The 12,102-nt window shown below is 42.1% G+C and overlaps 1 protein-coding gene across 3 annotated transcripts in view; it reads left to right on the forward strand.

The window, feature by feature from the left end:
- efr3a (EFR3 homolog A (S. cerevisiae)) overlaps positions 1 to 12,102 on the forward strand; it is a 153,624-nt gene that overhangs the window by 90,177 nt on the left and 51,345 nt on the right. For all 3 annotated transcript variants that reach the window (XM_028593429.1, XM_028593428.1, XM_028593430.1), the window contains one exon: positions 11,254 to 11,397. In XM_028593429.1, the coding sequence (XP_028449230.1) occupies positions 11,254 to 11,397 (144 nt within the window). The remainder of the gene's footprint in view (positions 1 to 11,253; positions 11,398 to 12,102) is intronic.

A 12,102-nucleotide genomic window follows, 5' to 3' on the forward strand; every position in this document is an offset into this window, starting at 1 on the left:
CCTTAGTGGTCCCCTAATACCCTTTGGTCACCCTTTGCTTTTTGTATTAATAAGGGACATAATTCCACTAATTAACCCTGACAAAGCACACCTGTGAAGGTAAAACCATTTCAGGTGACTACCTCATGAAGCTCATTGAGAGAACACCAAGGGTTTGCAGAGTTATCAAAAAAAGCAAAGGGTGGCTACTTTGAAGAATCTAAAATATAAGACATGTTTTCAGTTATTTCACACTTTTTTTGTTAAGTACATAATTCCATATGTGTTTATTCATAGTTTTGATGCCTTCAGTGAGAATCTACAATGTAAATAGTCATGAAAATAAAGAAACCCATTGAATGAGACGGTGTGTCCAAACTTTTGGCCTGTACTGTATATAAAAGCATCCCAAGAGCACCATGTCATGGGACCTTTAATAATAACAGTCTATGTTTGTATCTCATGATACAAAAAGTGACGAGAGCCTGGCGTATGTTTTCTGCTCTCTTTGTTTCACCTCTTACCACTTTAACATTCGCCGCCTGCAGCGCGAGACGAGTCGGGATCTAAATTAAATCCAGCTCTGGATTGGAGAGAAGGAATCGGCTGAAGGAATATAAAGCCCTACCCGTCTGAACTCCAGCCCGGGGGATTTAAAGCCTCGGCTCGCTCTTGCCTCCACACACACCTCAGTCCTCGTTATATCCACTCAGCCCTCAAACCCAGGCCTGGAGGAAGAAATCCACCTGATGTGTCAAAATAGAGTAAAAAATACGCAATTGGAAGAATGCAAACAAGCCACAACTCAGGGAATGGACTAAACGTATGACAGAGACAGCTTCCTTTGAATTTCATTTCAAACCTTTATTTAAAATTTGGTGCCTATTGAGGGCCGAGTGCACAGCATGCATTTTAGCAAATTACATTACCTAATATACTCAATAACGAGATTGAACAGTGGCAAAGGGAAATTTAGCCAGGTATGTCATCACTTCCTCGTATATATTACAGGCCTATTGCAATAAAAAGGTGTTTCAGGAAATTATGGATTTGATTCAATTACAAGAGGTGCTGTTTTTAGGGTATATGTTTTTGACTGTCTTTGTCACTGAGGTTTAGTTGTTTAGGGCAGAGATATTCAACAGGGGGTCTGTGACCCCTAGGGGGTCCTCAGATTAAGTGCAGGGAGACCGCCATATTATGTCTAAAATGTTTTTGAAAGTTTTTTTTTTTCAAAAATTCAAATGTCTGAAAATATACAATAATATGAATCCAACCTATTATTAGGAAAGATAATTTGGCCTATTTGTGAAAAGAAAACCATTTCATTTACACATTGAAGATAAGCTTAATATATTTAGCCATACAGTTAGGCTTAAGAATTCACTGTGCCTTCCACATATGTTTAACATTAAAACATGATGTTATGTATAAATAATATATATCTATTCATTTTCATCCATCCGGCCAAGTTTAACATGCAACTCAATTTTATACAATATATGTACAGCAGTAGGGGGTCCCTACTCCGTCTCTCTTTTAGCTAAGGGGTACTTAAAAAATGGTTGAACCGATGGTTTAGGGTTTTTCATTCTTTGTTCTTTGTGTGTGTTGTTGTTCTTAGATGTATTTAATGCTGCGTTCCAGACACAATTTTTAGCACGTGAGTTATGACTTCAAGTCACGACTCAAGACTTTGTAGTGTTCCAGCACGTCATCATTCTGATAAACTGTGATTGAGTGAAAGTCGGTTTAGTTACATTTACGTACAGCAGATTTGTGCGTCTGATGATAAAAAAATAATGACATTTGGCACACCATCAACGCTGGCTAGCTAAACATTGTGCCGTTGGCAGGGTTCTTGTTAAGGCCGTTTTACAGAGCTCTCTCCATAGCCTTAAAAAGTGGCCTGATGTTTATACTTGTGTGCTGGTGTGTGCGTCGAGCGAGCCGCATGTGTGAGTGTGTGTGTGTGGGGAGTGTGTGGTAGAGGGAGAAATGAGAGAGTGCCGGCAATTATCCTCGGAGCAAGTAGCGACTCTAGAGTCATAGTGACAGAAACAAAGTGTCTCCCCTGAGCTTTCTGACCATGGTGGGAAATCTGTAGAAGGAGAAGTTAACCCTCTCCTTGATTTCATGTTGTTTATTGAGAAGGAGAACCAGGAAATGAGTCGGGGGGAAATGCAACGCTACCAAGCCACGGCCGAGCTACGTGCGTTGCTGCGACGTGTAGTTACATTTTTCGAGAGGTGCACGTCAGGCTACGGCGTAGGGTCCGGCGTAGACGCACCCTGCGCCGTCGATTCAACGCACAACTATAAAAAGGCCTTAAGGCTACCTAACGTTGACGTTAGCTAGCGCTAGCTGATACTAGCGATTTCTAGTCGGCAACATATTTTGGGCTTCATTTAATAAACATAACCTGTAGTAATACACAATCGTATGTGTATTGCTTTGATTACAATGTGCGGAATTACTTCACGTTGCCTATTTATGTCTATTTATTTCTATTTCTCACCGTTAATCACCAGTGTCTGTACAGCATCAACAGGGATCGCCATTGTTGTTTACATGTGTGTGACGTCATAAACTGTAACTGGGAGAACAACCATCTGGTACGAGTTCACGGCGAGTAAGTTAGGGGTTTGACTGCCGTTCCAGGGTACTTTCACGGGTGAAAACACGAGTTACGGGTTGCCTGGAACGCAGCATTAGAATACTGTATGAAGACCACATCTGATTGAATGTGTATGGGAAAGATGGTAATGTTACTTAACTGACAAAAATAAAGAGTTAAAATACATATTTATACAAAAGAAAACCACTTGAACTCGCTGCCGGGCAAAAGATCGCTCTCCCTGTTTTGAATTGAACTTAAGATCCCAAATTATAATACAACACTTCCAGCTTTGGTTTGTGTGTTTTCTTTTCAAGAAACGACGCCTTTCTACAGGTAGTGGACTCAGTAGACTTTAAATCAACATATGAACATGTAGATACATATTGTACTTCCGTGTACATACACAAGGGCATAGTCTAAGATTCTCTAACTAAAGGGATTGCTTTTCACATTGCCACCAATGGTAAGAAACGGTACACACTTCATGTCTCCTAAATGGGCGTGGCCTCTTTTCAAAGTGTACTGATGAAAAGTTATACTTGCATAATTTATTATTAACATTAGGTATTTACACAGCTAAATGCCATGATGTGTCCGTCTGAAAAGTGCCATTTTAGTGTCAGAATGTTCTGGAGATATGTGGCTTGTGATAAATGGCTCCAATATTTACTTTTTTGACTACGGGGCGAAAGGATCGCTCATAATCTTTGTTCACGTTCACTTCTCCCGTTGGAATAAATACACTCTCCTCTCCTCTCTTGTCTCCTTTCCTCTCTTGTCTCCTTTCCTCTCTTCTCTCTTGTCTCCTCTCTTGTCTCTCCTTTCTTATCTCCCCCCTTACTTGTCTCCTCTCTCGTGTCCTTTCTTGTCTCTCTTCTCTCCTCTCCTCTCTTGTCTCCTCTACTCTCCTTACTCTCATCGTGGCTGCTTCTCTCCATCTCATTCGGGTGGTTTCCATGTGAACAAAAAGCTATTTTTGGACCCTGTTTATTTCTTCGTCTTTCTTTCTATGTATCCCTCCCTGTGTTTTTCTTCTTCCTCTTCTACTTGCACCCCACAAGTACCGATACCTCCCTCCATCACATGTGGAGGACCTTAGGGGTTAGGATGTGATCCGACCCGCGCCGATGTCTCCATGTCATTATGTGGTGTTGGAGGGACTTCACGCCCACAGGTATCACAGGGAGGCTCTTTCCTGCCTGCGTCGGCTGCCAGAAGGTCTTTCCATTCAATTAAGATGGGGGTGGTGCGTCCAACGTTGACTTCAAGGCACCTAACCCTAACCCTAACCATTGCTTAATTCTAGCGGGCCTGCAGGCAAAAGTTGAGACCGACACAACTTTTGGAAAAACACAACCCTCTGAATTAAAATAAGTTCACCCCCCTCAACAAAAAAAAACAAGTCGTTACAAGTTCAGGGTGGTGTAAAGCCGGTTCAGAAAATGAACCGAGTAAAAAAAGAACTCCCATTTGACGGTCACTGCCTCTCCAAAGTTGACACGGCTCTATTGCACCTTTTCTCGTTAATTTTGAGATCTCTCAGAGGCTTCAACACGCCACCCACTCATGCTAAGCAGAAGTTAAAATTAATCTGACTCCAGCCCTGCAGAGACACCAAAGTTTTAATGACTATGTCTACAAAATTTCAGTTCGTGAATCACTTTCGTCAACAATGTTATTAATAAATTTCACAGAGAAATGTTACGAATATGATTTGACGATTAGTTGATTCACAGAATTCCTAACAGTCCTGATAAGCTGTTAATTGTTTAAGTCAATCGTCTTCGCAAATGTGAGGATTTGCGGGTTTTTTACAGCATTACTTCTGGAGTTGGTTGCGCCTTGAAAGGTCAGCGGCAACAAGATCAAAGTTGAAATAATTTGAACTTTGGGCGCAGCGCTCGGCGGCAGTTCTGAGCCGTGCGCGACGCCAAAGGGGTTGCACTTCGCCTAGTTGGGCCGCACCGCTCTCCCTATAGGAAAACAATGGAACAATATTTGCTAGCAGTTGTCTTAATCCCCTTGACTCGTGCATTTCTTGGCACTTTACCGTCAACTACTGTTGATCAGCAGGATCGGTTAAAACCTCATGTAAAAGACCTGCAGTCAGCGTGTTCATCTGGGTCCTCATCCGTGTGTGTGCAGAACAGCTTTGTTAGTGGAGAAATGTGTCAAACCTGCTGATAACATCTGGGGGGCAATATAACAAATTTTGGTTCACAAAAAGCAAATTTGGGCTCTCCTTTTTAACTAACAACTTCTCTTTGATGAAAAGTGTCACACTATGCATCAAAGAAATCTCCTTGAGAACAACCTTCACCAACTGTGAACATCATTAGCACATGAAAAAGGGGATTCTTTTCTTTTAAATGATGCCAGGTAGCCTGCAAGCTTTCCTTTGTACTTTGTTTGAACTGAATAAGTTCAATAACTTTGACTTGCATGCGAGTGCCGAGCTGGAACTGTAACAATTCAAAAGCCTGTCCTTCAGCAGGACACAACCTGTCTCAGAACGCAGGCCACCACGACAAATGTGTCCTTTGGATTGACGCTGAGGAGTCTAATCCAACAGTCCTGGAATAAATCCTCCCTTCAGGACGGTTAAAATGTTCGGCGTTGATTCATTTTAAGGCTCTGACGCACCAACCCAACAGCCGACCGTCTGCAAAAAAGCCAGTCGGATTGATCAGTCGGCTCCCGTCGGTCCAAAAAGTGCCCCTGAACACACCGAAGCTACGCCAACTTGAGCGTACGCTCTGCGTGTGCGCGAGACGTAATACGTCTCCATAACAGCAGGCGGCGCTAATGTGTATTGTCGCCCCAAAAATGATAACTGGAAATGACGAACGCGTCATGTGGGTCTGGCTTCTTCCGAATTTCGATACGATCAATATCATTCAAAATGTCCCGGAGAAAAAAAGGAAGGGAGGTTGCCTGTTGAAGTGATGCATCTCCTCCCACAATCAAGAGTTCAAACTGCATGGTTATTATCACGCTTGTCATCTGTAATCATGAAGCATCCATCCCATTGTTATGTCGCCTCTTTCTTATGTCTGCAATCACACGCAGCTCCATGCAATCACAGCACGCAGAGTCAGAATGAAAATAAGTCCGAAGTAATTGACTTTTCCCTCCAGTCTGTCTGATGTCTCTGCCTCTTCCATCAACTTATGACTAAATGACTGTTCAACATCTATGTTAAGATAGCCTAGAAATCTAAATGCACCCTGGCGGCAGCAAATGTAATTTGCAGCCAGGGTCAGTCCAGCAACTCTCTGTTGGCTTGCGAGCTGGAAAAACCAAACTCCGGTCAGGCCAATCACATCGTGTGTAGAGTTGGTGGGCGGGGCTTAACCTAATGACGGCAGAGTTGCGACGGTTCCGCGTGAATTCCCTGCTACTTGAAAACAAAGAAGATGGCTGCTGCTGCTGCTGGCGAACAGCGGTCTTTGGAATCGGCTTTGGCCGCGACTCTGGAAGACTTGGAGTTCAGCTTAAGAACGGCACTGAAGTCATTCTTAAAAAAGGAAGATGTGTTTTGCCAACCGGATACGGCAAAAGTTGAATCTATCAAACTAGCGTTGCTCTGGTTGGCTGAGTGCAGAGAGAATTTGATAGACAACCGTTTATCCCGCCCCTTGGATTGAGCCCTGCCAATGGGGAGTTCCCAGACCCAACATCTGATGTGGGTCTGGCTTCTTCAGTTGCTACGACTGAAGAAGAAAGCCGCCACTCTTTTATTTTTATTTTTGTGGAGCACAGTAATTGTGAGTTAGGTGATATTTTTGATAATATAGTTAGAAATGTGTGAAATACTGCTCAAATATCTAATTTCCATGAATTGTGCAGTGATTATTGGCCATGCTGAAGTTTAAAAACATTGGCAGGGGAAATGTATGCTTTGTGTTAATACTGATTAAGGATTTTTGCATTTCCTACTACCATTTGGAGTATTTTGCTGTGTTTATCAGAGCTGGAATCCCTCAGACTTAATCAGACAGGAAATGTGCTGTAAAACCAAAAAAGAGGGGGAGCTAAAATAGGCCAAACGGTTCTGTAGAGCTGCAGATTATGTGCATATCACTTATCACACATTGTAAATGACTACTTTGGAGTTTTAATGCATGCTGCTGATTTAATGAAAATAAGTATGGGTTGGGTTATTGGTAAAATATGTGTATGTGCTATAATGTTATTTGTATGTGATTGACTGTAAATTATGTGCACTTGTAATGTTGAAATGTGTCCCTTTGGTGGCACCGTAGTTTTTGCACAAGGGAAGATGAGCTTTTGAAAGGTAGCTGGCGGGTGTGAATGGTCCGCAGCTGTGTTTAAGATATTTTGTTTCATTTATGAACTTTGAGAACTTGACGCCAGTTTATCGTATATTGTAGTGCTCTCAGTTAAATGCGTTATTAACGGCGTTAACGCAAACCCATTTTAACCCATTAATTTTTTTTATCACAAGATTAACGTTCTTTTTGGCCTAGCAAACTTTGTCGTTTTTTTCACATGCTGTTGCAACAACTAGTAACGTTAGAAAAACTACAACACCGCACCGGATCGAGCTAGACCGGAAACACAACAACAGGCACGCCGCACACACTTGCTTGGGCTCGCCAGCCGGCCAGAGAGTTGTAGGTTAACGTTACGGTTTTGAGTGGATGGCAAGCGCGAGACGCCGAAATGGACGCCAATAAGATTCTGAATGGAAAGTTTACTTTTAAAAAGTTGCCAAATGGTTCCATTGACAAGACCAAAGTGATCTGTGTGTTTTGTGGTTGTGAACGGAGCTATCATCGCAGCACGTCCAGTCTGAAATACCACTTGATGGCCGAGCGCACAGCTGATTGCTGAATCAGCGCACAGCTGATGGCCGAGCACACAGCTGATGGCCGAGCAAACAGCTGATGGCCGAGCGCACAGCTGATGGCCGAGCGCACAGCTGATATCCGAGCGCACAGCTGATGGCCGAGCGCACAGCTGTTGGCCGAGCGCACAGCTGATAGCCGAGCAAACAGCTGATATCCGAGCAAACAGCTGATGGCCGAGCTATGACATTAATGCGATTAATCGTGATTAAATATTTAAATCGTTTGACAGCACTATTGATAGCATATTGTCTTGCAATTCCTAGGTGAGCGCGGCGAGTTTTCACGGTGCTAAGGTGACGATGGATGAAACAAATGTTGAACGTCATGCTGGTCTGGCTGACTAAATAAAAGACACCTTACGCATCAGTGGAGACTCTCTCTTTTTGGATCCGAGGGCTGCTACACACACCTTTCCCCGACACTGGTTGAGTTTGTCCGTGCAGCTCTTTGAATAGAAGGAAACGGCAGCTGGACATTAGTTCTGATGCTGTTGACGCAGTTTTCTGCCCATTAAGCCCGACCTCCGTTTTCTCCATCAGCTCAGCACCGCTGCACAAAATGTCCATCAGCAGATTTGTGTGACTCAGCTTTCGCCAAGACATCCCAGTCAGACGTCGGGGCCCCCGAGGGAATAACTGCTCCGGACCAAGAACCGTGTTTTTATTGTTTTGTTTAGTTTTTTTTTCTTTCCCGAGTGCGCAGTTACAAATTAGCTTCACATAATGTTCCCCAAACACAGCAGTGGTCAGTTTGCCCCAGGGCAGCTTGTTGTGGTGCTTTCTAACCGAGCCTCGGCGGACCCGGTGGGAAGCCGCGGTCAAGGGCGTTTGATTCTGTTAATTGCTTCTCGGGGTAGGCGGACGTGGGTGGCGTGCAGAAACCAGAGGCGGAGGCTGAGAGAAGGGAAAAGCTCTCCTTGATTCACAATGAAATGCATGCTTGTGTTGTTCCACAGCGTGCACATGCGCACACAGGCACAAAATCACACACACACACACAGACACGCACGCACACTGACACAAAAGCACACGCACATACACACACAAACCGACAGACACACACACACACACACACACACACACACACACACACACACACATACACACACATACACACGCAAACTGACACAAAAGCACATACACACACAAACCGACGCACACTGAGACAAAAGCACACAAACTGACACACGCACCCACACTAGCGCACGCACGCACACACACACACACACACACACACACACACACACACACACACACACACACACAAACACAAACACTGTATTATATTTTCAGGCAGCCACCTTGAAGGTGACTTTGACTTCTTTTCTTAAATTCTCTTCATCACTGACGTCACATACTGTATCCCTTTCTCTGCACCTTTGTTTCTTCTAACCTCTTTTAACCCCACTGATAAAATACACACATTTCAGCAAAGTACATGATTAATTCTGTAAAAAAAAAAAATTATATATAAATATTTCTTTAATAATTTTGAACTAATAAATCTACGTACATAGCTACGGTGTAGATTTTAATTTTAAACCAAGGGCTTGTGTTGTGTGCTATGGATACCGCTGCACCCGTTGATCATGTGGTGTATGCGTGTGTGTACCTGTGATACAAAATGTAATATACTGCTATTTGTTACTTGATTTTTTACTTATTGAGCAATTTTTTTTAAATGTTGTATTTGTATTTGTTCTTCCTGTGGGACTGCAGATGTAAATTAGCCTACGGCTAACTCTTGTGCAATGCATCAAATGCTTACATTTATGTTTTGATTGCACATTGTCCCTTACAAATAAAATTGAGAAAAATATTAATAATTTAGTCACTTTCAAGTCCAAATATTCAAATCCTTGGGAGCATTTTATTTACAGCCACACCATTCCATTAAGTTAGACGTCTCTCTATATGCTGTGCATCATTTCCTTTGGTTCATCCTAACACGCGGTAAATGGAGCCTGCAGGGTCCTCTTTAGAATTGAAATGCTCTGTCTTATTGGTTGAACCATGTCCTGTAGTCCTCAGGAAGACTTTAACCCTTAACTGTGTATTTTGCTCATCCCATTTGGCCACTTCATTAAACATGCATATTCGTTTTTCTAGGAGAGATTTTTCATTTTTTTCTGTCTCTCATGTCCCTGCACATAACAAGCAATAAGCATTTCATTTCCCCCGAACTGCCTGTGTGGGCCGACAGTAATCGCATATTTTTCCCTCTCGAGACCCGGCTGCCTGCAGTCCATCTGTGACCGGGCTTGTTGCCGAGGTGATTTACTATTATTATTATAGCATTATTTAATCAATATAATGAATAACAGAAGGCCTGCTTGGTGGCCTGCAAACCTGTACATGAGACCTTTAGTTTTTAATCTTGTATGCAGAGCTGCAGGATCAGACAGTGTAGGACATTTGTTTAAATGCTCAAAATATGAGAAAAACACAAAAATTACAATATAAACATCTTTTTACTAGGAACTATTTCTTGCCCACACATTTTTACGGCAGTGTTTCTATCTCCTGATGTAGACTGATTGACTACACACGCACACACACACACACACACACACACACACACACACACACACACACACACACACACACACACACACACACCACTATCTGATTGAGGCTGGTCGATACTTTCATTTGATCCCTCCTTTATTTTCCAGCTGCTTTGATTGATTTCTTTTCACTCTCTCCTCCACCTTTAGTCCGATATTCTTTACTCATTCTCTCTCTCTCTCTCTCTCTCTCTCTCTCTCTCTCTCTCTCTATTCATCTCTCTCTCTCTATTCATCTCTCATACCCTGAAGCTTTCTCTTTCCTTTTTTTCTCTCCCTCCAAATGTTATTGCACTTTGCCCTCTTATACACAGATTCTGTGTGCGATATGAAGAATTGATTCTTGGCTTGTTGTCGTTGAGCTTCTTCAGGATATTTTTTCTTTCTTTCTGACGACTTGAATTGGTGCTGTTAGTTTTTATTCCTTTAAACTTGATTTAAGGAGATTGTAAATGTTGGAACACGCTAACACAGCAGTGATTTACTTCCCACTTTTTATATCTTCTCCGAACACCCACTGTCTGGTTTCTTCCTTTTTCTTTTCTTACTGTTTCAAGAAATGATCTTAGTTTAGAAAACAGCTACATCTATCTATCTATCTATCTATCTATCTATCTATCTATCTATCTATCTATCTATCTATCTATCTATCTATATCTTTTCTGAACACCCACTGTCTGGTTTCTTCCTTTTTCTTTTCTTACTGCTTCAAGAAATGATCTTAGTTTAGAAAACAGCTACATACATATATATATATATATATATATATATATATATATATATATATATATATATATATATATATATATGTAATCTATTTTCTGAACACTTACAGTCTGGTTTCTTTCTCTTCTTTTTCTTGCTGCTTTTTGCTCCCCAACTTGCACATTAAGTTTATCTATTTAAACAGTTGTACATTTTATTTCCAAATTGTATATATTTTAAATATTGCTCGTGTAGTATTCAATTATTATTTAATTTATATTGTTTCCTATTATTTAATGTATACTCTGTATGTGTGCTGTGTGTCTGATATTTTGCTGCGCCCATTTTTTGGGATCAATAAAAATCGATCTGCTCAGGAAAAGATCCGAGCATGCGTCTCCTAGTTTCTTTTTTCCCCTTGTGGTTACACTTTCTAACCCGTGTGTGTGTGTGTGTGTGTGTGTGTGTGTGTGTGTGTGTGTGTGTGTGTGTGTGTCTCTCTCCGACAGGGCGGGGCACCCCAGCACGCCTTCAGGGTCAGTGAGTCAGGACGGCGAAGAAAACCCGGCGGCGTTGGCGGAGAGCTGCTTCCGAGAGCTGCTGGGCCGGGCCGCCTACGGCAACATGAACAACGCTGTCCGGCCCGTGCTGGTGTGAGTACCTCAACGTTAGAGAGACTGGTTTAACTTCAGTGGATCTGTAAAATCAAATAGAGATGGTCCGATACCATTCTTTGCTTCCCGATACCGATTCGGATACCTGAACTTATGTATCAGCCAATACCTCTCTGTCATGTATTTGATGATGTTTTAACAGCTGTGTACTACTATCCCCATATGGATGTGATATGATTTCGATCTGGCTCAAGTCCCCCCCCCACTTTCACTTTCATCTATATATTTATGGATATTTAAGACCACTCTTGCAGGACAGGGCCCCCCTCATATTAATTAAGTATCTATTTATGTTTTTACTGATGCCTCTATGTTTTTAGCTCTTTGATTTTAGGTTGTTGGAGCCTGTATTGCAAGAGGAATTTCCGTGTACACGGACAATACAGTGCTATCTAATCTAATCTAATCTAAAGGACAAATCCAGCGCAAAATGAACCTAGGGGTTGATAACACATGTGCAAACCGCTAATTATAACGCTAGTCATCAGGACACTTGTAGAGTAAAAAGAAATCTCTATTTCTACACCACTAACAAGGCTCAAAACATCACCACGCTTCCACGGTAGCATAATGAGGGTCCCTACATGTAAACCCAAGCATTGAGAACTTTGTAAGTGTACAGACAGTTTATTAAAAAGATAGATTATAAAGACTGTACCGTTCATGTATACAGACAGTTTATTA

This window comes from Perca flavescens, chromosome 12 (genome assembly GCF_004354835.1).
Source record: "Perca flavescens isolate YP-PL-M2 chromosome 12, PFLA_1.0, whole genome shotgun sequence".
NCBI lineage: Eukaryota > Metazoa > Chordata > Actinopteri > Perciformes > Percidae > Perca > Perca flavescens.